The sequence below is a fragment of the Nesoenas mayeri genome, assembly GCF_963082525.1.
Source record: "Nesoenas mayeri genome assembly, chromosome: 10".
Taxonomy (NCBI): Eukaryota; Metazoa; Chordata; class Aves; order Columbiformes; family Columbidae; genus Nesoenas; species Nesoenas mayeri.
The window spans coordinates 22,542,588-22,568,115 of record NC_137560.1 but is presented as its reverse complement, the minus strand read 5'-3'; the positions used below and the strand labels follow the sequence as shown (position 1 = coordinate 22,568,115).

Genomic DNA, 25,528 nt, shown 5'->3' with positions numbered 1-25,528 from the left:
GGAAGGGTGAGGTTGGACATGAGGAAAAGGTCCTTCACCCAGAGGGTGCTGGACACTAGAACAGGCTCCCCAGGGAGGTGTCACAGCCCCAAGCCTGAAAATATCCAAGAAGTATTTGGACAACGCCCTCAGACACATGATGTGAATTTTGGGGTTGTCCTGTGCAGGGGCAGGGGTTGGACTCAATGATCCTTTCAGTACATAGAAGGGGCCAATAAGAAAGATGAGGACAGACTTTTTAGCAGGGCCTGTTGTGATAGGACAAGGGGTGGTGGTTTTAAACTAAAGGAGGGAGATTCAGGCTGGACATGAGGAAGAAATTGTTGCCCTGAGGGTGGTGAGAGCCTGGCCCAGGTTGGCCAGAGAGGTGGTGGCTGAACCATCCCTGGAGACATCCCAGGCCAGGCTGGACGGGGCTCTGAGCACCCTGAGCTGGTGAAGATGTCCCTGCTCATGGCAGGGGGGGCGCTGGATGGGCTGTGAAGGTCCTTTCCAACCCAGACTGTTCCATGATTCTATGGTTCTGTGTTCCTGGAGGCAGTGGGAGCCCAGCTTGCCCTGCCACCAGGGGCCTCTCCTGCCTTAATTCCAAACATCTCCCCAACACACACCATGTCCTTGCAGACCAGGACTCGGACTCAGACAGTGACCTGTCTCTGGATGAAGAGCGCAGCCTCTCCATCCCATCCTCGGAGAGCGAGGAGAACGTCCGCCTGCGGGGCCGCTTCCAGCGCCAGTTCAAGCGGGCGGCACACAGCGAGCGCCTCCTCACCAACCCTGCCAACACCACCCCCAAAGGCAAGTGCGGGGGCTCTGGCAGGGGACAGGGAGAGTTCAGGTCCCTGGGGACGTGCCATGGCTCACGATGGCTTCGTTTGCCCCTCACAGAAGTATTCTCTCTCTCTTCCCCCACACCCATTTTGCTGTGTCCTTCACCAGATGTGGATGGCAACGACCTGATGTCGTACTGGCCGGCTCTGGGCGAGTGCGAGGTTCACCCCTGCTCCCTGCAGAAGTGGGGCTCCGAGAGGAAACTGGGATTCGACATCAACAAAGACGCAGCCAACAATAATCAGCCGGACCTGGCCTTGACCAGCGGGGACGAGAACTCACTCACACAGACCCAACGGCAAAGAAAAGGTAACGGCCTGGAGCACGTGAGCAAGCGTGGCCTTGCCTGGCTCAGGTTGACATGGCCCCGACGGCCATTAGATCTATGTTGCTGTGTCACTGGGGAACTATGGCTCATCCTCCCCAGCGTTCATGCTCTTTTTAGTGTTCTACAAAGATCTGACTTCTCTTTCTGTCCGGTGCAGGGATCTTGAAGAATCGCCTCCAATACCCTCCGACTCTCCAAGGCCTGCCGGCTGTCGGCAGGATGACCAACGAGCTCACGTGGTACAAGACGTCCACGCTGGGTCACCGGGCTGTCCCTGCCGCCTCGTACGGCAGGATCTACTCCGGGGCGGGCAGCCTGTCACAGCCGGCCAGCCGCTACTCGTCGCGGGAGCAGCTTGACATGCTGATGAGGAGACAGATGTCCCGGGAGCAGCTGAGCAGACACAACTCAGGAGAGTGTTTGGAAGCCGTGCCCAGCCGGCACGGCTCCAGGGAGGAGCTGGACACCATCCCCAGCAGGCATGGGTCTACCGAACACCTGGAAAGTATCCCGAGCAGACACGGGTCTAGGGAAAATTTGGATGTGCTCGCTGCTCGACCCAGTCAGAGAGATCACGGGAACACGCTGCCGCGGAGGCAGGGCTCCAGGGACCGCCTGGACGCTTTACCCTGCAGATTTGGGTCGAGAGAGCAGCTAGACTGTGGGCCAGTAAGAGAGGTCTCTAGAGAGTGGCTAAACACATTGCCAAGTAGGCAAGTGTCCAGAGACCCAATAGACATGTTGCCAAGTCGAGAGACTTCTCGAGAACAATTGGATTTGCTTTCTAGAAGACAGCCTTCAAGGGACCAGCTCGTGTCGGCTAGACAGACTTCAAGGGAGCAGCTGGACTTTCTCTCTAGAAGATGTAATTCCAGAGAAGCTCTGGACACAGTGCCTAACAGGCATCCCTCGCAGGACAACCTGGGCAGCCTCTCCCGGAGGCAGCTGTCTAGGGAAAGCCTAGAGCCGCTGCCCAGGAGACAGCCTTCTAGAGAGAACCTGGAGACCGTTCCCAGCCGACATCCTTCCACCGAACAGTTAGATATCCTTTCTTCCATCCTTGCTTCTTTTAACTCCTCTGTCCTGTCCTCGGTGCAATCTTCCAGCACGCCCTCGGGCCCCCAGGCCACTGCCACCCCCTCTGCCATGCAGACCTCGACCCCCTCTGCGATGTGCCCCTCCACACCTCGCTCCACCACCTCCCACAGCATTTCGGAGCTGTCGCCGGACTCAGAGTAAGTGTGGCCCTTCCTTGGCCAGGCTCTGTTCAGCTGGTCCTCTTCAAGTCTTTTTTTTACCTCCTCTTCCACTTCCCTTCTATACCCACTCAAAGGAAACTTAGTTTTCAGTCCACTTAGAAAAGCTGCTTGCTTGGAGTATGGGAAAGAAAACAGTAAAAAGCTAAAACTCTAGTTTCTTCCATACGGAATATTCCGTTTTCTGAAAATTACCATAGGCTAATAAGGCTGCAGAACAAGTTCTCTGTGAATTCAGGCTGGTTTGTGCCTTAAAGCCTTCTTCCTCAAGAAGCAAAGAAAATCATAATAATAAAAATAAATCTAGCCATGCAATTAAATATTAAAACCGAAAAGCAATTAAATAGAGCCCCTTCCTCCTTTTATGTTTTCCGCCTGTTCTAAACAAGCCCAAAGCACTGTGCAAACTACAAAGGGAGGTCATGAAACACAACCCAGTCCCTGTGGTCTTTAGCCAGAAAACTGAAATACAGATGTTTCTAGTGCAAACCAAAGCGGTTTTTAAGTAGGACACAACTTGAGCCCTGCCTGCCCCAGCCACATTTCTCCCCGGGAACCCTGTCCCGGTCTGTCATTTCTTCCCCTCCAGCTCTATTCGCTGCTGGTACTGCTGTCACCCCATCCCTCCCATCCATCCCACCCCATCTCATCTTTCCTCTTCCCTCGCCTCAGGGGCTTGGGAAACAGTTGTCCTACCGTGACACGGGGTTTTCTGCCCTGTCCCCATCTGGCATCCCTGGGGGAGGCAGTGGAGCCCAGGGGAGATGCCGCATCTTAACTCTGTTTTTCTTTTATCCGAGAAGAATAAGAACCGAGGGCCATTCCTGAGGGGCTGAAGCCGTCGGCAACAGAGACAGAAGAAGCAGGGCCCTTTGCCAAGCCGGGCGCTGCCAGCTGAGGTTTGATGTCCCCAGGGGGCAGGGGCCAGAACTGATGATGCTCAGAGGCCCCAAACCTCCCCTGCCCTCCCCTACCCCCTGGGCCGAGGGGCCGGCAGCCCTGGCAGCCCCAGCGGGAGCCTCCTCCGGGCTCTCGGCCGCCACCGTGCTCCCTGTCGCCCGCCTGGTGTGACAGGTACGGCAGGAGCCTACTGGGGCGAGGGGGGTGTCCCTGACCCCCCGGGGCCGAGCTCTTTCTCCACCACCCATTTGTATGCAGGGGGTGCGAGGAGGGCGGACAGGGGCAGGGGGATGGAAACGGAGCCCAGGACGTGGGGGCGGGGGAGGGTTTTTTCTACCTTTTTGTATCTTTGTAATCAGAGAGAAGAGAAATTTCTATGGTTATTTTTACGGATGGTCTGTTCCCAGGACCTGGAGCATTTGTTTTTGCCAACAGCCCTTGGCCAGCTTCCCGGGGGGTACCAGGGACTGCGATTGCTGGAGAGACGGTGCCAGGGCAGCCCTTACGGCTTTGCCAGCACCACTTCGTCCCATCTCCGCTGCCCCTCGCCCTCCCACCGCGCAGCTCCACGCGTCTCAGTGCTGTCCCTCTGCCCTCCCATGGGACCCCCTGGGGCTGTCCCCACCCATGAGCTGGTGAGTGGGGCAGCAAATTTGACTCTAGGGACCACCAGCGGTGGAAACGAGCTTTGATCTTCAGTCCCGTCCTGTACCAGGATGGTCCCGCTCCTCTAAGCACTGGTTTCCTCCGCTCAGCAAATGAGCGCCATGTTTTTACCCACTGGATGTTGTGCTCTTTAACCTGCGTGTTACAGAGCAAACCTCTGGTGGTTTGAGGTTCTGGGCGCCCCTGGTCCTGCTCAGTTCCCAAAGCCGCTGGTCACCCTGTGGAGCTTTAGCATCCGCAGGAGCGTGATGTGGCTCCGGTCTCGGGGTCCAGCATCACCCCCATAAGCTGTATCTGGCTGGTTCCCCGCGGGCTCTGCCTACATACGCACATGTCCCTGCGCTCTCTGGCTGGCAGAGACCCCCAGCTCCGAGCAGCCTGGATTTTGGGAGATGGAGATACAACAGCACTTTGCCCTCTCTGGAAATTCAGGCCGCCCTGTTGGTTTCTGTGCTCGGCCAGGGGCCTGGCCCTGCAGGGAGGTGACATTCCTGTGCCTCGGGGGGCCGGCTTGGGGGGCCGGCACGTTCCCCGTCACCGGCCGAGCGCGGTGCCTCTGCTCGGCTGTCCCCGTGGTGCTTTCGGGGCTGCGTGACAGCGCGCTCCGTACTGCCTTACCGCCACACCGCCGTGGCTTCGTCCTGCAGCCCAGCCCCACACGTTTACAGGAGAGGAGTGTACAGGAGAGGACTCGTCCCGCTGTCCTCCAGGTCCCCAGGGAGGCCACGGCCTCTCGGTTACATCCCTGAGTCAGCAGGGAGAGTGTGGAGAGAGCAGAAGGGCTGGGGGGCAGCCCGGACGGACAGGCTGGCGCTGCCGCGCTCGCGGGGCGGGGAGGGAAGGGGCTGCAGACACGTTTACAGGCCGAGCAGAGGGAAAACCTGCCGGCCCGCGCGCCGAGGGCAGCCGGGACCCTCCGCCCTGCCTGGCTTTGCCTTCGGGAACAAGTTGGTTTACATGTTTAATCTCCTGGGCTCCCGCCGCACCGTACGGCCCGTGTTGCTGCCCCATTGTGCGTGGAGGCTCTTTGTGCTGGTGCCGAATGGAGAGCAAGTGCCAAAAAGGAAGAGAGCAGCCCACAGAACCGGGCTGGCCCAGAAGCAGGAGTCAGTGTGGCTGGGTCCCTGATTGTAGCGCTGTGGCCTGGGCTCTGGGGAGCATCCTCATTGGGTTTGACTTTGTTTCTTTGCGGGGTTTGGTGGCTGTTTTTCTTTTTTTTTTTTAAATTTATTTTATTTTCCCTCTCTCCGTCTCCCGATTCTGTGGGCAGGGAGCAGGGAGGTGCTCATGCTCCCCCCAGGCTGTGTAAAAGTGTATCATGGAAGCGCCAGATTTGGAAATAAAAGTCTATAAAACGGCACCGGCCTCTCTGCTGTCTCCGGTTCGGGGTCTGCAGTTCGGGGCGATGCTGGAAGGGGTGTCGGGCAGGATTCGGGGCTGATGGTGAGTTCACTGTGGCCCTGGGTGAGGCGAGCGCTGGAACAGGCTGCCCAGGGCAGTGGCGGAGTCACCATCCCTGGAGAGGTTTAAAAGATGTATAGATGAGGTTCTTAGGGATGTGGTTACTGCTCGGCTTAGGTTATGGTTGGACTTGATGATCTTAGTGGTCTCTTCCAACCAAAATGACTCTATGCTGTGATTTCAGGTGACGGGCACTTGAGGTGCTGGCAGCTGCGTGACCGTGGCTGTGCCCAGCTCACCGGGGGTTGGCCGCGGTGCTGCGCCGTGGCCCCAGCGCTGGCAGGGCTGTGCTGGCTGTGGTCACCTGTGGGGCCCACGCTGGCAGCAGCCAGCACCCGTGGCCAGCAGCCTGGGCGAGGCTAAGGGTAGAAAATCCACCACCCAAAGGCAGCGTGACCTCAGTGGGGCCAATCTGGCCTGGGGGAAGGAGAGCGAAGTGTGATCCCCGCGTTCTCCGTCCTTCCCTTTCTTGTTGTCGAAAGGGAAAGAAAGAGCAGGTGAGCAAAGGGCGGTATTGACCCACGGCGCCCTGAACAAGGGTCACCTTCGATCGTCATCCCTCGGTCCCTCCTTGGCGCTGGCCTGAGCCTGACCCAGCGCGGGGCGGCTCCGCAGCGCCGGGGGCCGGGCTCCCCGGGGAGCCCCGCAGTGCTGGGAGCTGCGGTCCTGTCCTGCTGGCCGGGCTGAGGGGCTGCGGTGGCCAAGGGGACCCTGGGCAGGGTGACGGGCCAAGGGTGCGGTGGGAGGCGGGGGTGCAGGAAGCAGGGGTGCCGGGTGGGGAGTGGCGATAAGGAGGCAGTAAATGGCACCTAGTGCTATCAGTTGCTGACAAACAGGAGCCCTATGGTGGCCTCCGGTGCCAGGCAAGCGGTTAAACGATGGGGAGGTAGCAGCCACGTGCCTGTGTCGGCATCGGTACCGCTAGCTGGCTGTGGTGGGACCAGTGGGCATGGGGTGGGACAGCAGGGGCTGGGGGTGTGGGGAACATGTTCAGCCCCATGGCTGAAAGGCAGCCAAGGTGTCTGCGTGTGGCTGCTGTGGGGCCCAGGTGATGTTGACCGTAGGGAGAGATGGTGGCCACAGGCTGTCGCTTACACAGCAAGTGGTGATGGAAATGAGTGTCTCTGACCCTGGAGAGCACAGTCCTGGATGTCACCACTCGTGCCACCTGCCAGCCCCATCCCACCACCCAGGGCACCCTGGGCTCCCCAGCTCCTGCTCTGCCCGCCAGCTTCACCCCACAGCCGGACACTGGCCAGCGCAGCCCACGGGTGTCTGGATTCCCACTGCCATGTCCCCACGGGCCGGGCCAAGTATGACTCGGCAATGCTCCAAAACCAACGGCGGTATCAGGTCGCGATGGAGCCCAGAAAGGTGTGATGGGTGCAGTGGGGCTCAGGTGCCCCACTGGGGACTTTGGAACAAGATAACGGCTGGGTCTGTGCCTGCTGAGGGAGAGCGGGGCAGTCCACAGGGCACACAGCACACCCGTGCCCAGCAGGTAAGTGGGGGCTGGAGCCTGCGGAAAATCGCCTGGGTGCCGCGGCCGGAGGCTGCGGGTGACCCTCCTTGCCCTGGGCACAGCTTCTGCTCCAGGATGGGGCGGGGGGAGGGGGCCACCCCCCCAGGAGCCTTGGGGACACAGGGGGGCGATGGCAGGACCCCGAGGAGGTGAGCACCCAGCTCCTGGTGGGAGGTTGTCACCAGGATGTGGCGAGCAGCAAGAAGAGCCCTGGTCTGTGCCTGGCGTGGGTGCTGGAGCGCAGCGGCACCCCGGGCATGGCTGCGGGCCAGCAGCTGGGGCTGGCCAGGACAGTCCCCAGGATGGGGCACTGGGGACAGCGGTGACAGCCCCAGGCGTGCGGCAGCTGGGACATCCAGCACAATGGGGGAGGATGGCGGGTGCTGGGACACAGACAGCTCTTGGCAGGGCAGGAGGGAGGGAAGGAGCAGGGAGCGGTGTCTCAAAGATCACGGTCAGGTATTGATAAATAGGAGGGAGCAGAGTGTGCAGTCGGCTGGTGACACCTCACAGACTCGGGCACAGCAGGTAGGAGGGCTGGGGACAACCAGGAAACTCAGGCTGGCACAGCCCCGTGTGTCCCACAGGCGGGTTGCAAGTGGGTGAGCATCTTGGGACCATTCAGGGCCACCAGCCAGGGTGGTGGCAGCGCTCAGCATGGGGCCAGGCTGCGGGTCTGCAGGAGGACACCTCGGTCCTGCTGTCCCCGTGAAGGGAGAGACCCCAGCCCAGCCCTCCTCCTCTGTGCCCACGGGCTCAGCCCCCGCTGCAGTGCCAGGGCTGGGGAGGGCACCAGTGTGGAGATGACACCAGTGCGGAGATGGCACCAGTGGGGAGATGGCACCGGCAGGAGATGGCAAAGCCTGTGACGTGTGCTGGGGGTTGACATTCCTGCTCCCCTCATGTGTAAAGGGACAAAGTCTGCGGCGGGGGCTGTGGGGTGGAGGAGTTTTGCTCGGCAGCCGTGCTGACCCACTGCCCTGGCTGCGCTGTCGGATGGAGGGAAGGACCGAGGTGGGTCCTGCGTGGGCAGGTGGGGGGAAGCCCCCACGGGGCGGGGGGAGCGGGCAGCACTGATTGCTGAGATCTTGGCTCGCTCCCTCCCTGCAAGCTGGCTGCTGGCCGCTCTCACCACCAGCGGCTGCCGCTGCTCCAGGACTCCCAAAACACGGCTCAACCTCAGCACCAGAGCTGACCCCGCATGCCCGGGGGGGATGGGGTGAGGGGGGCTGCAGGAGGGGCCGCAGGGTGCTCAGCTGTCCCTCGTGTCCCCGCAGGAGGGCCAGGTGGCCATGACGGCGGAGATGTCGCTGAGCCACCGGCTGCCCCGCGGGGTGCTGAGCGAGGCCGAGCTGGAGGAGGTGGGGCAGAGGAACCCCCCGGCCAAGCCCTCGCTGCACAGCTGCCTCCGCAAGGCCAGGTAGGACCGCGCCGGGCAGGGTGATGTGCCTGGGCAACAGGGAATGGCAGGAGGATGTGGCAGGGGAGGGTCAGATGGGGAATTAGGAAAAGGTTCTTCACCCAGAGGGTGCTGGACACTGGAACAGGCTCCCCAGGGAGGTGTCACAGCCCCAAGCCTGACAGTGTTCAAGAAGAGACTGGACAATGTCCTCAAATCCGTGGTGGGAATTTTGGAGTTGTTCTATGCAGGGTCAGGAGCTGGACTCGACAATCCTTGTGTGTCCCTTCCAACTTGGGACATTCTATGATTCTGTGGACCCCACCAGGCACCGTGCCCCCAGCCCAGCTGCCATGGGCACCCCAGCTCCAGGTGCCACATCCCTGTGGCACACACGCTGGTTCCCCAAGCCCAAACACCCATGTCCCCACTCTGTCCTCCTGCCTGGAGGGACACCTTGCACCAGCAGCTGGAGGTCCCACAGGACCCATTGTCCACCCCTGCTGATGTCCCTGAGCCCCTGCGCTTGTGCTGAGCCCCGGCTCTTGCTCCTTCCCTGCCAGGTGCTCGGCCTCCGCCGCCAAGTCCCTGCTGTTCCGGTTCCTGCCCTTCCTGCGCTGGCTGCCCCGCTACCCGGTCAAGGACTGGCTGCTGGGGGACATCGCCTCGGGCTTCAGCGTGGGCATCATGCACCTGCCCCAGGGTGAGCGACGCGGTCCCTGTGCCGTGCCCAGGTCCCTGCGCCTTGCCCAGGCTGTCAGGGCTCCCCGCAGGCAGAGGGGCTGGGGCTCAGCCTTCCATGATGTTTGTCCCCTCTCCCCCATGTCCAGGGCTCGCCTACGCGCTGCTGGCCGGGCTGCCGCCTGTCACCGGGCTCTACTCCTCCTTTTATCCCGTCTTCCTCTACTTCTTCTTTGGGACATCCAGGCACAACTCTGTGGGTGAGCTGAGGGACCACAGGCTCCCACAGGGATGGTGGGGAGGGAGTGAGGATGAACGGGCAAGCCTTCATCTGTGCCACATCAATGACTGGGGAGGACCTCTCTTGCCTTAAATTTGCCCCATCAAGGTAGTTGGCTATAACAGAGCCCAAGTGCTTTGAGCCCAGCCCAAGGGGGCAAGTGCCAGTGGACTCCAGAGAGGTCCTGGGGCTCCCTGTCCACCCCCTTCCTGTCCCCAGGTCCCTTTGCTGTCATCTCCGTCATGATCGGCAGCTTGACGGACTCCCTGCTGCCCAGCGACAACTTCCTGGAGTCTGTCAATGGCACCAACGTCACGATGGTCAATGAGGAGCAGCGTGACGCTGCCAGGGTGGAGCTGGTGGCCACCATCACTGTCCTGACAGGCATCTTCCAGGTAAGGGGGCCCCAGCCCAGCCTGGCAGGGAACGGGGGGCTTTGGTGCCCCATGGCTGTGGGACACTCCTCCTTCCATCTCTCCTTCCAGGTGGCCCTGGGCCTTCTGCAGTTTGGCTTTGTGGTGACCTACCTCTCAGACCCGCTGGTGCGCGGCTACACCACGGCTGCCTCCGTGCATGTCCTGATCTCCCAGCTCAAGAATGTCTTTGGGGTCTCCTTGGGCGAGTACTCGGGGCCACTCTCACTGTTCAAGGTGAGGGGATGTTTGCTGCTGCTCTTGGACCCCCCAGGCACTCACCTGTGGGGCACATGGAGGTCCCCAAAAACCTGCCGTGGAAGCATCTGCTTTCTCAATCCCATTTCATCCTCCTGTGTCCTCTAGACCTTCATTGAGATCTGCCGGAAGCTGCCAGAGACCAATGTGGGCACCCTGGTGACGGCCATCATTGCCATGGTGGCTATCTTCATCGTGAAAGAGCTCAACCACAAGTTCGCCGCCAAGCTGCCCATGCCCATCCCCATCGAGCTGATCACGGTACCCAGAGCTGCCCCAGCTCCCTGTGGGGACGCAGCCATGGGTGGCCCTGTCCTCTGCAGGGTGGGATGGGGTGGGATGGGGTGCCGTGGCAAGTGCAGCTCCAGGGCATGCATCTCCTCCTCCGCCTCGGTCCCTGTGTGAGAAGACCCTGCCTCACTCCCGCCATTCTCCCCCAGATCATCATCTCCACCGGCATCTCCTACGGTGTCAACCTGTCCGCCAAGTTCGGCATCTCCGTGGTGGGCAACATCCCCAGCGGGTGAGCCAGGCTGGGTGGTGAGGGTGGCTGTGCCGAGGCGTCGTGTGACCCTTGGGACGCCCCTTTTGAGCCCCGTCTCCCTGTCTTGGCTGTAGGTTGAAGCCGCCTGTGGTCCCTAACTTCAGCTACTTTGGGCAGGTGGTGGGCAATGCCTTCGCCATTGCTGTGGTGGGCTACGCCATCTGCATCTCCCTGGGCAAGATCTTTGCCCTGAAGCACGGCTACAAAGTGGACAGCAACCAGGTGATGCTCTGACCACGCTGGGGAAGGGGCTGGAGCACAAGTGTGATGGAGCGGCTGAGGGACCTGGGGGTTCAGCTGGAGAACAGGAGCTGAGGGGAGACCTTCTGATCTCTGAACTGCCTGAAAGGAGCTTGGAGCCAGGGGGGTCGGGCTCTGCTCCCCAGGAACAAGCGCCAGGAGCAGAGGAAACGGCCTCAAGTTGCGCCAGGGGAGGTTGAGGTTGGATGTGGGAACAATTTCTTCCCCAAAGGGCTGTGGGGCATTGAACAGGCTGCCCAGGGCAGTGCTGGAGTCACCATCCCTGGAGGGCTGGACAGACGGACATGAGGTTCTCAGGACATGGGGTAGTGCCGGGCGTGGGGAATGGTTGAACTCCATGATCTTAAAGGTCTTTTCCAACCAAAGTGATTCTATGAATCGCTGGATGAAAACCAGGCTGGTACTTCTTGCGGCTAGGGTAATGCACGGTTCTTCCCCAGCACTGCTCTGTCTCTGCAGGAGCTGATCGCGCTGGGCCTCTGCAACTTCTTGGGGGGCTTCTTCCAGTGTTTTGCCATCAGCTGCTCCATGTCGCGGAGCCTGGTGCAGGAGAGCACGGGGGGCAACAGCCAGGTGGGTTGAACCTCTGTGGGGCTGGAGCAGGGGCACAGTGAGGGGTGGGGGGTTCAGCCCTCGCCTCCTGCTCTTCTTTTGCTCAGGTAGCCGGTGTCATCGCATCGCTGGTCATCCTGGTGACCATCCTGAAGATCGGAGAGCTCTTCAGGGACTTGCCCAAGGTACATCTGGTCCTATAATCTCCGTGCCATGTCCCACACTGCTGCCCGTCCCTTGGCAAGGTGATGTGACCAGGATCACCCCAGACCTGCCCTCAGCATCCTCATAGCTGCAGGGACTTCTCTCCTAGGCCATCTTAGCTGCCATCATCATCATCAACCTCAAGGGCATGTTCAAGCAGTTTGCTGACCTCCCCATGCTCTGGAAGTCCAACCGGGTAGACCTGGTAAGGTGCTGACCCCACCTGAGGGCTTTGCTTGTGTCCCTTGAGAAGGTTTCTCCACCTTCCCTGAGGCTTGCAGGTGCCGGCGGGGACACCGTGCCGCAGCTGACCGTGTCCCCCCCTCCAGATGGTTTGGATTGTGACATTTGTGGCCACCCTCCTCCTGAACTTGGACATTGGCCTGGGGGCCTCGGTGGCCTTCGGGTTGCTCACCGTCATCTTCCGCTCCCAGCTGTGAGTACCGCGGGGCTGGGGCCAGTGCCACGTGTCCCCAGGGCGGAGGACACCGTCGTGACCTCAGCCCCTCGCTCTGTCCCTGCAGCCCCCACTACTCCATCCTTGGCCGCATCTCTGACACTGACGTCTACAGGGACGTGGCTGAATACCAGCTGGTAACAACACCGGGGGTGGGAGAAGAGCTGCCTGATAGAATCATAGAATAGTCTGTGTTGAAGGGACCTTCCCAGCTCCCCCAGTGCCCCCCCTGCCATGAGCAGGGACATCTTCACCAGCTCAGGTTGCTCAGAGCCCCGTCCAGCCTGGCCTGGGATGTCTCCAGGGATGGTTCAGCCACCACCTCTCTGGCCAACCTGGGCCAGGCTCTCACCACCCTCGGGGCAACAATTTCTTCCTCATGTCCAGCCTGAATCTCCCTCCTTTAGTTTAAAACCATCACCCCTTGTCCTATCGCAACAGGCTCTACTAAAATGTCTGTCCCCATCATTCTTATTGGCCCCTTTTAGGTTCAGAAAGGTGCAATAGGTCTCTCTGGAGCTTCTCTTCTCCAGGCTGAACACCCCAACTCTCTCAGCCTGGCAATGGGGGGCGGGGGCGGTTCAAAGCACCCCCAGGGGCTGTTCTCTGGGGAAAGGAGCAGGGAGGGACATTTTGGGGGAGGGATGGAAGGGAACAGAGGCTCCATCCCTGTGGTAGCGCCTTCCCCATCTGCACCCAGGCAAGAGAGGTCCCTGGTGTGAAGATCTTCCGCTCCTCCTCCACCCTCTACTTTGCCAACGTGGAGCTGTACGCTGAGGCTCTGAAGAAGAAGGTAAGAGAGCTGCCCTCCGGTGCTCCCCACGTGTCTCCCTGCCTGCTGGCACCAGGGTGGCAGTGGGGACACCTGGGGACACAAGTCTGTGTTGCTTTGCAGAGCGGCATCAACGTGGACCGGCTGATCGAGAAGAAGAAGAAGGCACTCAAGAAGCTGAAGAAACAGCAGAAGAAAGCGGAGAAGGAGAAGGCAAAGAAGAAAAAGGTGCTTCCCTGGCGCGGGGGAAGCCTCTGGTGCCACCATGCCGCGTCACCCTCCTGCCCGTGCGTTCGCTGGGCTCGGTGACCCCTGGGGCTCCCAGTTCAGTCTGGGGACACCGGGTGAGATGAGCAGCGGGGGCAGAGCGGGGCCACGGCGGCACACCCAGGGCTGGCGGGGAACACCGGCCCGTTAATGATTAAGTGGTGGAGCCAGTGAGTCATTAGCTATTTGCTGAGTTAATCACAATTAAGAGAGAGAGCAAAGGCTGATATGGTGCCAGCCAGTAAGCCCAGCTCTGGAGAGGGTCACTGGAGAGAGGGGTGAGCCCCAATACATCCCAAAAAAGCCCAAAAAGGGGTGAAGGTGTGAGCGATGTACCCACTCCTGGGGCTGCCTGTACCCCAATGCAGCTGAAGAGCCTTGCTGGGGGCTGGGGGTGCTGCCAGCTGCCCGTAATGAGGCTGGATCTCCTTCTCCCCAAAGGTCGCAGAGGACGGGCTCAACAGTTCTGGGGTGGCGGTGATCGAGCTGAGCGGGGCGGAGGGCAGCGCACCCCCCGAGCCCACCCTGCGCTCCCTGGGGCTGCCCCAGCCCGACTTCCATGCTGTCATCCTGGACTTCAGCCCCATCAGCTTCGTGGACACCGTCTCCATCAAAATCCTGAAGAATGTAAGGGGCTGGAGGAGCGAGTGGGCTGGCAACCTCAGCAGGATTGTCCCCAGAGCCCTGAGGGGTTGCCCGATGGCTGCTGCCTGTCTCATTTCCTGGGCGAAATGTGTTTTCTGCTGTTCACAGATCTTCAGGGATTTCCATGAGATAGAAGTGGATGTCTTCGTTGCCAGCTGCCCGGGTGAGGAGGCTCTGCACAGCTGTCAGTGCCAGCTGGCCATGCCCATCCCTTTGGGATGCAGCTGCTGCCCCCCACGGTGTCCCCGTCCCCAGGGGACAGATGCTGCGGGTTGCTCCTGGGATCCAGTCTGAGCCCACAGACCCCAGCGGAGCAGCTGGATCCCAGAGCTGGCCCCGGTGCCCCCGCAGCCCAGGGGTGGGAGGCTGGTCTGGGGTGGTGTTGGGCTCAGCTGGGTGCTATAGCTTTGGGTGTTTCTGCCCCCACACAGGTCCCGTCCTTGCCCAGCTGGAACGGGGCAATTTCTTCAGCTCAGCTGTCACCAAGAGCTGCTTTTTCCCCTCGGTGCACGATGCCGTGGTCTACAGCAGTGAGGAGCAGCGCAGGGCCTCGGTGAGCACGTCTGCAGGGAGGGGGCGTCCACAACCTCTATGGGCAACCTGGGACAGGCTCTCACCACCCTCAGCATAAAAAAATCCCTTCCTCATGTCCAGCCTGAATACCCTCCTTTAGTTTTAAATCATCACCCCTTGTCCTGTCACAACAAGCTCTGCTCAAGAGTCTGTCCGCATCTTTATCATCGGCCCCTTTTAAGCACTGAAAGGTGCAATAAGGTCTCCCCAGAGCTTCTCTTCTCCAGCTGAACACCCCAACTCTCTCAGCCTGTCCCCATAGCAGAGCTGTTCCAGCCTCGGATCTGAGGGGGACAGGCACCCCAACCCCTCCCGTCTGTCTCCCTCAGGTGGACCGCAGCACCAGGATGTAGCCCCGTGACAGAAGGACGACCCCTAAGGATTTGGGCAGGTGACTGGGTGGCTCCACTGCACCAACAGCACCACCTCACCAGCCCCCAGACTCTGCAGCTGGGACCAGCGCCCACCCTGGCACTGGGACCCCATGCCCAGGAACCCCCCTGCTCTCCCCCAGCTCGGACCTGTTTTTGGGGTGCAGAGCCATCCGTGGCTGAGGGGGGGGTCCTGCTGCTGACAGTGGGCTGGTATCGCGGATAAAACTGTACCGTCGCTCAGGCTTCTTTTTAATGCACTTTTCTCAATAAAGGTGACCTCAAGCTGGGCCACCCGGCTGCACCCTGGCACTGGTGGGCACTGAAAGGGACTGGTGGGCACTGAAAGGGACTGGCAGGCACTGGTGGGGACTAGTGGGCAGTGGTGGTGATTGGTGTGGGCTGCTGGGCACTGGTGCAGACGTGTGGGGGCCACTGGGTACTGCCCAGCCCCGGGTCTGTTGCTCCCTGCGGGCAGGCTGGGCCGCCAGCCCCCTCCCTCTGCCTCTTTTTTGCCACTTTTTCCCCCCGACCTCCTCCGGATCCGCCGGGCTGCGGCGCCCCCGGGACCCGAACCCGCGATCCCCATTCCTGGGGAGCCCCGCCGCGCGTCCCCGCCACCTCCCACCCGCCAGGGGGCGCCGCCGCCCGCCCGCAACGTCTTGCGCATGCACGATCCCTGCGGCTGGCAGAGGCTGGGCCTTGTGAGCATGCGCTCCCCGCCCACCAGCCGTGCCCCGGGCCACAAGCCCCGCCCCCCGCGCAGGCGCACTGCGGCGCGGGCGGTCGCGGCAGGACAAGATGGCGGCTTCCTCTGTGTGCCGGGCCGGCTGCGCGGCCGGGCGGGCCCTGCTGCGGGGTCCTCGGCCCTCCGTGAGTCACCGCGCCCAGCAGCGCGGGGGAGCCGCGGAGTGGGCCGGGGGAGGCCGGTGAGGGGAGCGGGAGGCCCTGCGGTGCGGTGGGGCTGCCGGGCCCGGCCGGCCGGAAAGGTCACGGGGACGCGGGCGGGGCGGGGCGGACGGCGGTTGCCATGGAAACCCGCGGCTTCCACCCCGCGTGGGGCTGAGCAGGGACCTGCTGTCCGCTCCCTGCTCCGCCCCGGCACCGGGTTTGAGCGGCCCAGGGGGCCTCGCCGGGGTTTCGACCCGCTGCAGCCCTCAGGCGCTGCGTGGCTTCCTGGCTCTGCGGTGAGCGGCAGGAGCTTCCCGGTGTAAGCGTTAAAGAGCTTGTCTGGCTGCCAGCAGTCTGCGTTCTGGAGCTGTGCCCCGCAGAGGGGAGCGCCTGTTCAGTGCTGATGGTGGCGTTTTCTTTTTAGGCAGCTTTACTGAGTCTGACAAGGAACCGAGGTGCTGCCACCTATGCCCAGACACTCCAGAATATCCCCGAGACCCAGATCACCACTCTGGAGAATGGTCTCCGTGTGGCTTCGGAGGAGTCCAACCAGCCAACGTGTACGGTAAGTTTTACAAGCCCATTTAAATGGTATATGGATGAGGTTCTTAGGGACGTGGTTTAGTGCTAGAGTTAGGTTATGGTTGGACTCTATTTTCTTGAGCGTCTCTTCCAACCAAAATGATTCTGTGATTATATGAAAAGAGGTTAACGACTGGCTTGAAACAGTCGGGCATGCCTGGTCTCCAGCTGGCCTTCCAAAACTGATAAACCCCTGTTTGAACTGAAGCGTTTGACAGAGAGCTTGCCACTTCTCTTTATTAATTGGTCACGCAAATGTCACAGCAGAAGGCCCAGCCTGGCTTTATCTTTTGCACTCGACGAGTTTTCTCTGCCTCACACTTTTTGTGTAAGCAGGAAGTGACCAGTAGTAGTTACACCACTAGTAAAACTAGGAAAGGCTTTTGTGAAGCTGCTGGATAAAAAGCCAAAATGTGTATGAGAAACACTCGCTGGTGCTTGTTCTTATTTTGGTGCTGCTAGTGTTTGTGGTGGACACTTCTTGTCCATGCTGTTACATTTGTGTTAAAAGGCTTGAGCGTGCTGATTGTTCTCTTTTCTAACATATGTGCTTGATGTTTTTGCCGTTAGGTGGGTGTGTGGATCGGGGTGGGCAGCCGCCATGAAAACGAGAAGAACAACGGGGCTGGATATTTTCTGGAACATCTGGCTTTTAAGGTGAGGAGCTGTGCTGGGTCTGGCACAAGACTGCACGGAGAGCTGTTCTGAATATTCGCTTATATATTAAGCTCTCGCTTCAGGGGCTGTAGCTGTTAGAAGAGCCTATGAATGGAGTCGTCTGAGTCCCAGAGACTTTGCCCAGTGTATAAAAATAAACTTTAAAAGGCACCTAGACTGTATGATCCTGTTTGTTTGAATATACAGCAACCTGCCAGCCTGCATGAATTAAGGCAACTCTTATTTACTAGTTGGTGTTTCCCCTCTTAAAGGAAAAAAAGATGTAAGTAGCAAGTGAGACCAAGGCTGTGATTTCAGTCCCTGACGATCCCAACCACTGTGCAGAGCACAAATGGGGCTGCGTTATGGGATTTCTTCAGGTTGGCAGGCAGAGCTCAAAGCATCGTTCCCCGTAGCCATTTGTTTTTCTTTGGTTTTCTTAGTGGACCAGCAGAGTTTAGAGGCTACAGTTCTTACTTTTCTAATAACGCTTCTGCTGAACAGCCCCAGGGCAGAAGGCAGCTAAGCCTGGGACTTGCTGACTGGAGTCCAGCCTGTGTCACCGCAGGCAACTACAGCATCTGCCTTGCTCCTTGGGAGATGAGTTCTGTGTTAGAAGAAGTCTTCAGCCTCTGTTCTGGCTGCCTTTGAATGTTGCTGCCTGAATAGCTTGAAATCTGCTTATTTTTGGTTTAGGCTCGTTCTTGGTTTACTTCCACTGATGTGATCTTCAGGCAGTGTTGTCTCTCAGCATAGATCTTCTCCTTCCCCTCTGGGTTTTTATTGGTCTTTCACAATACACTTCAACCATCTTTTAGTTAAAGTAAATAAGCTCAGCTTTAAATCTCCTGCTTTTTCCACTTGCTCTTGGCTTTTATGAATTGTGTGATTAGTTTTATTGCTGTAGGTATTTATTGTCTTTTTTTTCTTGGCTTTGGCTCTGCCGGAGAGGGAAATCTGTTCATTTCATAGTTGTGTTTCTCTGTTTACTTTTAGGGCACAAAGAAGCGTCCTGGCGCTGCCTTTGAGAAGGAGGTGGAGAGCATGGGCGCTCACCTGAACGCGTACACCTCGCGGGAGCAGACCGCCTATTACATCAAAGCCCTGTCCAAGGACATGCCCAAAGGTAGGATGGCTGGTGGGCAAAGCCTGATCGGAGGTGAAGGATGGAGCAAGCCCATGTGTTCATGTTTCTCCCCGTCCAGCATCCTTTCTGACAACAGAACAGTGAATGAAGCTGTGGCTGAGCAGTAAATTGGAGGTTCTGTTGGTAGTTGAAGAGAGCATCGCTGTGACACAGTGCTTCAAGGCTACAAGTTCTTGTGTTTCTAAAAAAACAATTTTATTATGTCTGGCTGCACTGGATGGCCAGGAGGGAGGAGGAGCATTTGATAGTCTGTGGTTGTTAATGGATCTGAGAAACCGAGGCCAGCGACAGCTCCTGCGTCAGGGGCACTCAGTGCAGCTTCTGCGAGTGTTGCTCATGCTCTGCACCACCGTGTGCAGGCTCCTCTTTGGGTTGGTTTTGTCCAGAAATGGTGATTTGAGTCAGAGCTGTGGGCCCTACTGTAGATGTGGGCTACGCTGTGGGTGTCACAGGGTCTCTATAAGGATTCAGCGTGTTTCTGCATCAGTACCTACTGCTTCTGACATACTTCGCCTCCTGCAGTTGTTGCTTTCACTGGCAGTGATGAGCCTTCCCCATGCAGTTTTCTGCCTCAGATGTGTGGTGTGTGTCTGGGAAAGGTCATGCTGGTGTCCTTGCTAATCATGCTGACTCCTTGTCCGAGTTTTGCAAGAAAAAGCAGGATTAGGGTTGTGTTAGTTTTGTGTGTGTGTGGATTGAATAAAAAAGAGTATCTTTTCATGTGGAAAAATAGATTGAGGGGAGGCTGATGAGATGAAAGCTAGCTAAGAGTGAATAGTACATCAATAGCTGTTGACAAGACACCCCGTTTTAACATTCTAGACATGAGATAGAAATTGTTGCCCCTGAGGGTGGTGAGAGCCTGGCCCAGGTTGGCCAGAGAGGTGGTGGATGAACCATCCCTGGAGACATCCCAGGCCAGGCTGGACGGGGCTCTGAGCAACCTGAGCTGGTGAAGATGTCCCTGCTCATGGCAGGGGAGGCACTGGGGGCGCTGGGAAGGTCCCTTCAACCCAAACTGTTCTATAATTCTGTGAGCTGGCAGTGATGCTTGCCCAGCTGACATGGAGACTTCACACTAAAGCCATGGTGTTTATCCCTCTCCAATGCAGTGGGAATGGGCAGGACTGATCTCTGTTACATTGCATCCCCTCCCCAGCATGGTTTGTCGTTCACTCCTCTTGTGCTGCCCCAGCTGCCTCTGTGTCTTTTCTCCTTGCAGCAGCGCTGGGTGGCCATGAGGCAGCGGGATCGCTAACATAGGAAATGTGTTGCAGTTGTAGAGCTCCTGGCTGACATCGTGCAGAACTGCGCGCTGGAGGACTCTCAGATCGAGAAGGAGCGCAGCGTCATCCTGCAGGAGCTGAAAGAGATCGACAGCAACATGGCGGATGTCACCTTCGATTACCTTCATGCCACTGCATACCAGGGCACTGCGCTGGCCCACACTGTCGAGGGGACCACAGAGAATATCAAGTGAGCACCACAGCCCATGGGGTCAGTCCCTGGGGTGCAGGACTGCTGCTTCTCAGTTGTGGTGACTGCACGAGGAAAACAGTCTGTGCGCAGAGGTGATCTGTGCTTGTGGGCCTCTACTTGTGTCTAGGCTGTGTTTTGCCCATGAGTGCTGGTGAAAGCATAATGCTGTGCATGTTCTTCTCTCAAATCCCCCTTGTGCCAGGTGGTAGGTTGGTATGGCCAGGTTGAACCTTCTCCGACGGTTGTCAGTTTGACACCATTAGAGACGTAAAATGCTCAGGGTGCTTGTTAAAGCCGTGGCCTTGCCCCAATGCCTGGTGGGTCCTGGTGGGTCCTGGTGGGTCCTAGTGGGTCCTGGTGGGTGGCTCGTTGACCATGGTCAGTGCTCCAGTCTGTATTGAACTCTGTCCTTAACAACCCCTTTTGGTCACTGGTTTCCACTGTTCTAATTGCAGAACACAGAGAGAACACAGACAATGCAGTCTTGCTTCTAAAAAGTATTGTTACCCTGAAACTAAGAGAATCAATGTCATCTACTGCTGTCTCTGCACTGTGAACTTGCTTCTCCTAAGCCTCTCATCCTTCATCTCAGAGATGCTGATTTACTGGGTCTCTCTGTCTTCTTTCTAGGCACCTGACTCGAGCAGATTTAGCTTCATATGTTGATACTCACTTCAAGGCACCTCGTATGGTCCTGGCAGCTGCTGGAGGTAAGTTCTAGGTCCATGTGATTCTGGGAAGCCTGGGTATTTTCAGACGCATGACCAAACTCCTCTCTCACATTTCTAATGTAAAATCAGACAATTTTGTTAAGTTATTTAAGACTGTAAATCTCTCTGTTTCTCATTGCCAGGTATTTCCCACAAAGAGCTGGTGGATGTAGCTAAGCAGCACTTCAGCGGAGTGCCTTTTACATACAAGGAGGATGCTGTGCCTGCCCTCCCGCGCTGTCGCTTCACAGGGAGTGAGGTAAAGTTGTTTTGCTCTGAAACAAAACAAGCAGCTGTTGCAAAACTGTTGAATTAACCTGAAACCAGTTATAGCTGCTTCTGAGGGGAAAAAAAAAATCTGTGTATTACAGAGAAGCTGATGATGCTGTGTCTTCATAGTGCTCCCATGTTCTGTTCTTGGGGCTCGTTGCCACAATGTGTTGGGTTTTAGATGGAGCCAAAGTCCATTAGAAATGTGTTGCTCACATCCTCTGCTGGAAAACTCATATCAGAGCAGCTGGTTTGGCTCGGAAGGGATAATACTTAGTTTGCCAGCCTGGCATTGCAGCAGGTTGCAGACAAAGGCACCGTGCTCATGCAGTTCTCCCCAGCTCCTCGATGATTTTCTAGATCCGAGCCAGAGATGATGCTCTGCCCGTGGCCCATATTGCTCTTGCCGTGGAGGGGCCGGGATGGGCTGATCCGGACAACGTTGTCCTCAACGTGGCTAATGCCATCATCGGACGCTATGACCGCACGTTTGGAGGTGGCAAGGTAAGAGGCTTGGGAGTGTGACAGGGAGAAGCCAGAGCCTTTTAATATGAAATATGGCAGAGGCTCTGGTTGAATGCGTGTTAGAGGCTGTTGCAGTTACCTTCCAACTGTGAGGTGGTCAGGAGTTTCCTGGAAAGTAGGATAGAAGTGTAATCAAGGCTAATCCAGGACACATCCTGAGAGGTGATGCTGGGAGATGAACTGAGTCTTCTCTGCCAAGTTTGGAAGAGGTTTAGCTGATGAATTCTCAGCAGCTTGCTCCTACCCTGACAAACTCACCGCTCAGTGGGGGTGGCCATGGGAGCAGGACAGAGCAGTCTGTAATCTTATGATGCAAGCTCGTCTTACAGCTGCAAAGCAGGTGGAACTTGTTTAAAACTCCAGCGTTACATCCATTCTCATCTGGAGTCTGTCCGGCCAGCATAACTGTGCCAACCCCTGCTACTGGGAGACCTTGAGCTTCCCATGTTCTCCCACTCCGTGTGCAGACCAGCTCTTCCTCTGCGGCTGGGGAAGGAAATGTTTTTGCTGGATGGACTGTTAGTCCATTGTCTGTGGCTTTTCCACCAGTTAATCTCATCTGTTGACCACATGAAGGGCCTAAATTAAGCTCTCCTTCAGCAAGCATTCCACTCTGTCTTGTCTGTGGTCTTTGTGAAAACATCTCAGTTGGAAAGAATTTGGGCTGTGAGGAAGCTGTAAGACTGACATGGCTGGTGGTATCTCTTTATTTCCAGAATCAGTCCAGCAGGCTGGCGACGCTCGCTGTGCAGCATAACCTCTGCCACAGCTTCCAGACGTTCAACACCTCTTACTCCGACACTGGCCTCTTTGGTTTCCATTTTGTTTCTGATCCCCTGTCCATCGATGACATGATGTTTTGTGCTCAGGGGGAGTGGTGAGTATAACTGTGCCAAAAACTCCTGGTGAAGAGCTGACCCTCTTGTGGGAAGCTGAGCTGCTGGGTGGGCTCTGAGGTTTTCAGAGAGCTGTGTGTCTGAGCAAATTCTCAGTAACTCGCATTCTGGTTAAGAGATCCTGGAAGCGGTTTCTGCAAATGTTGTAGGATGTGGCTTTTGAGGAGCTGTTTTAATCCCTTAGAGCTCTTCAGGTCTTTTGTTTGTGCTTCCAAGTGTTAGCGCTGAGGCTTTGTTTTTTTTTATATACAAGCGAGATCATTCCTTAGGGACAAGGCTTTCCCGGGTGCCCAAGAAGCGTATCTCCGTTGTCTTGTTAAACTGAGCAAAGCAGGCAGAATTCCTGCCTGTTGTGCTGTGGCTGACAAATACCCTGCTGCTGGAGTCACGCCAGCGTTTGGAGGCCTTCTGTCTGTCCATCTTACTGTTCGTATGTACATCCCGGTAGCAGTTCGAGGCTACAGCTGAGATGCAGAGCCGAGCTGTGCCTGGAGCAGATGGAGTTAGTCCTTGCCCCAGAGACATTGCAGTTGGCAGGGGAGGAAGGGATTTCACAGCTGGAGTCCAAACAGACTCTGTAGAACTGTCTTGTTCTTTCAGCATCAGTTTCCACAGCAGCTTGCTGTGCGTGGGAATAGCTGACGTGCCTTCCTGCGTACCACAGACCACTCGCGCCTGATGGGCAAAGTAGAGCTGGCACCAGGGCTGCTTAGACCTTTGTGAGTGTAACTCAGCGTGTCACCTGCTGGCCGATGTCCCCTGCCTGTCAGCTTGAGCTCTTGCCTCCTGCCATTGAGCACTCTACAGTTCTTAACTGCTCTGCAGTGATCACAGATGACTCAAGCCTGCAAGAGAAGTGATGTTGGTAATAACTTATTTCTGCAGATGCTTAGGAAAGGGAGGAATTCACTTTCTGTCCGAGCAGACAAACATCTTTAAGAACTTTAGTGATATTTCCATCTCCTTTCCAGGATGCGTCTGTGCACGAGTACCACAGAGTCAGAAGTGAAGAGAGCCAAGAACTATCTCCGAAACGCCATGGTTGCTCAGCTGGATGGTACGTTCTGGTTTATGGATTGACCACTGTGCAGCTCTTAGAGGGTCACTGCTTTTCTCTCTCCTGGGGAGCAGGAGCTCTGCTAGACATGGCGGTGCTGCTGGCAGGCACTGCGCAAAACTTCCTTTCCCTGCTCTGCTCCAGGCTGGCTCTGACTCTAAACTGAGAGTGAATAACGTGCTGCCTGGGGAGGTTAAAATTGAGACCCTCCAACTGGTCTGCCTTGGCTGGAGCGCTTGGGAGACTGCTGAAGCAATCTTTGTATTGCCCAGCTCCTGCCGGAGCTGCTCGGAGTGGTAACCACGACTCGTCCTTCATTAGAAGCAGGTTAACGGCTCGAGCTGCGTCTCTCTGCTTTGGCTGATGATCAGGGTGTGCAATTCTGGAAAACTTTCTGCTCTGCTGACCATGTGGTATCTTCACCATCCAGGTACTACGCCAGTGTGTGAGAATATCGGAAGCCACCTCTTAAACTACGGACGCCGTATTCCTCTGGAGGAATGGGATGCCCGGATTGCGGTAGGTACCTCTTTGTTTTGGTTGGGGTACCTGAGCGTGGTTGGTGGCAGCATTTTCTGGCCTTAGTTTGCTGCAGTAACATGAGTTCTACGTATCCCGTAGTCAAGCTGCCTGGAGTCCAGGCCATCAGCTCACTGATACTGATACAAATCTGTCAGAACCTCTGGCATAGACTCGGTATATCCTGTGTCCCTGTGGCTGGATTCAGTCCATCCCAGAAAGAAGGCGTAAGCCGTTGTTAAGCAGCACAACTGGAAATTCCTTTAACAGTTTCCCTAGAAGTGTTCAACATCTTGATTGCGTAGTTCTGCAGCTACTGTGTATCCCTTGGAAAGCTTCAGATTTTGAACTGCCTTGTCTATAGAATCATAGAATTGTCTTCTGTACCCTCAGAAGAATACGCTGTGTAGAACATGAGCTGTCCTCACAGACAACAGCTGAACACTTGGTGCAGATGGCCACCAAGGGTCGGACAATTTCTTCTTAGTGATCTTGCTAAGGAACGGCAACAGTAACTTCTGATTTGAGAAATGCAAGTGTGCTAGAAGGGTCATTAATTGCTTGTTTGCTATTTATTAGGCTGTTGATGCAAGAATGGTGAGAGAGGTGTGCAGTAAATACATTTATGACAAATGCCCGGCGATTGCAGCAGTTGGTAAGTAGCGCACAACAATTAGTGTACAGTAGCTCAAAAGCCAGGAAGGAGTTGAGAGCTGGGTGGGTGAGCTGCAGGCACCTCTCACGTGTCTGTTCTGGCCTCCTGACCACACTGACTCTTTGCTGGTGTCCTGCTCCTGCATGTTTGATGTGCCAAGGCACGTTTGCCTGGAGATCGGAGCCGCGGTGGCAGCGTGCTGCTGGCTGTCCTCCCGCCTCTCCGCTTGCTGCGGAGCCGTGACTAAGATCGGGAGTCCCATCGCTGGGTGCGGGCCCGGCAGCGTCTGCCAGGTGTCCTCACCCTGGGGTCATGGTGGTTTATGTAAGGGAAGCGGAGGGGCCCGATTCTCTGGTGCTGCTCTGGCACGTCTGTCTGGCCAAGGACAAATTCGTCTCGGAAAACCTGCCTGAGCAGATCCGCTCAGCTCTGCTGCCTCCTTCCTGCGCTGTGGATTCCCCTCCACGCAGCTGCTTCCTCTGGCCTTCAAAGCGGAGCAGCTTGGAAAAGGGTTTTTGAACACAAGTTGGTGTGAACTGGCCAAAATCTCTGTGACTTGATGGCTCCCTGTATATCATACCTGTATTTGAGCTGTGTTGAGCATTGTGGAGCAGTGTGAGAAAACAACCTATTAAACAATAAGTAACGGTTTCTCTGTCAGGAGATGGCGGTTGCTCATTTTCCTGATGCAGGTTTGGGCTGTAGGTGCCTGTTTTTGCACAGAGCTGCTCTGGATTGTGAGCACAACCTGCTCTGCCACCATCTGCTTTAAGCCCATGGGGAACTGCGCAGGGATTTTACCTACGTCTCCAGTGACTGACTTTCGTTCTCCTCACTCAGGTCCCATTGAACAGCTCTTGGATTACAACCGAATCCGCAGTGGCATGTACTGGATCCGTTTCTAGGACGCGTTTCTGCAGGCTGGAAAGAGCGAAGTTGTGTCCTGTGACAGGTTCCGCCTGGCTCTGAATGTCTTGTGCACCAGGGGCAAGATGAGTCCCATCAAAACGGCTGTCTTCTTGGTGTTAAATATATGAAAATAAATATCCTATATGGAATCGGTTCTGCTCTGAGTTGACCATATTTTGCTTGGTCATGTGTGTAGACATTGTTAATCTTGCCAAAACTGGTGAGGTACTGGTCCAGTCAGTCTTGGTTTGTCAGGGTTAATGCTAGGAACTTGTCTGTGTGTCTGTCCGCAGCTCTGCCTCTGTGCTGAGCTGGCAGTGTCCTGGTTCAGAGGTCTCGTCTTTAGGTTGGTTGGAGGAAGTTGGACAGTGTTGGTCTCTGCTCCCAAGGAACAAGCACCAGGACCAGAGGAAACGGCTTCAAGTTGCACCAGGAGAGATTGAGGTTGGATCTTGGGAACAATTTCTTCCCAGAAAGGGCTGTGGGGCATTGGAACAGGCTGCCCAGGGCAGTGCTGGAGTCACCATCCCTGGAGGGCTGGACAGACGGAGATGAGGTTCTCAGGACATGGGGCAGTGCCGGGGTGGGGT

The 25,528-nt window shown here is 57.0% G+C and overlaps 3 protein-coding genes across 5 annotated transcripts in view; all 3 read left to right on the top strand.

Annotated features, from left to right (window-relative positions):
* Positions 1-2,398, top strand: part of CELSR3 (cadherin EGF LAG seven-pass G-type receptor 3) — a gene marked incomplete at both ends in the record, with an annotated part of 33,189 nt that extends 30,791 nt beyond the window's left edge. The window contains 3 exons of the mRNA XM_080350542.1: positions 625-798; positions 940-1,140; positions 1,317-2,398. Of these exons, the coding sequence (XP_080206668.1) occupies positions 625-798; positions 940-1,140; positions 1,317-2,398 (1,457 nt within the window). The remainder of the gene's footprint in view (positions 1-624; positions 799-939; positions 1,141-1,316) is intronic.
* A 4,403-nt stretch (positions 2,399-6,801) lies between these two features.
* On the top strand, positions 6,802-14,735 carry SLC26A6 (solute carrier family 26 member 6; the record flags this gene model as incomplete). Its single annotated transcript, XM_080350192.1, has 20 exons — positions 6,802-6,816; positions 8,242-8,384; positions 8,927-9,066; positions 9,194-9,304; positions 9,544-9,719; positions 9,810-9,974; positions 10,104-10,256; positions 10,436-10,518; positions 10,614-10,761; positions 11,260-11,373; positions 11,460-11,537; positions 11,666-11,761; positions 11,886-11,992; positions 12,081-12,150; positions 12,714-12,806; positions 12,909-13,013; positions 13,494-13,679; positions 13,806-13,860; positions 14,129-14,250; positions 14,600-14,735. 20 exons carry the CDS (start codon positions 6,802-6,804, stop codon positions 14,621-14,623), a joined length of 2,184 nt encoding a protein of 727 aa, XP_080206318.1. The 3' UTR covers positions 14,624-14,735.
* A 699-nt stretch (positions 14,736-15,434) lies between these two features.
* Positions 15,435-25,073, top strand: UQCRC1 (ubiquinol-cytochrome c reductase core protein 1). 3 transcript variants are annotated; one of them, XM_080350444.1, is made up of 13 exons: positions 15,435-15,514; positions 15,957-16,097; positions 16,685-16,771; positions 17,768-17,897; positions 19,196-19,394; positions 20,028-20,107; positions 20,251-20,366; positions 20,738-20,881; positions 21,619-21,779; positions 22,770-22,855; positions 23,286-23,374; positions 23,954-24,029; positions 24,870-25,073. In XM_080350444.1, exons 1-13 carry the CDS (start codon positions 15,443-15,445, stop codon positions 24,932-24,934), a joined length of 1,446 nt encoding a protein of 481 aa, XP_080206570.1. In that variant the 5' UTR covers positions 15,435-15,442; the 3' UTR covers positions 24,935-25,073. The 3 variants fall into 3 exon arrangements, with proteins under 3 accessions (XP_080206570.1, XP_080206571.1, XP_080206572.1); XM_080350446.1 differs by lacking the exon at positions 15,435-15,514 and adding an exon at positions 15,750-15,849; XM_080350445.1 differs by lacking the exons at positions 22,770-22,855; positions 23,286-23,374; positions 23,954-24,029; positions 24,870-25,073 and adding an exon at positions 22,399-22,630.
* Positions 25,074-25,528: the final 455 nt, after the last annotated feature.

Excerpts from the sequence above, each read along its gene's own strand:
- UQCRC1 (XM_080350444.1), top strand. The coding sequence starts at position 15,443 with ATGGCGGCTTCCTCTGTGTGCCGGGCCGGCTGCGCGGCCGGGCGGGCC. Across the intron at positions 20,367-20,737 it reads GTCGCTTCACAGGGAGTGAG|ATCCGAGCCAGAGATGATGC; the intron begins GTAAAGTTGTTT and ends ATGATTTTCTAG. Across the intron at positions 21,780-22,769 it reads TTTTGTGCTCAGGGGGAGTG|GATGCGTCTGTGCACGAGTA; the intron begins GTGAGTATAACT and ends TCTCCTTTCCAG.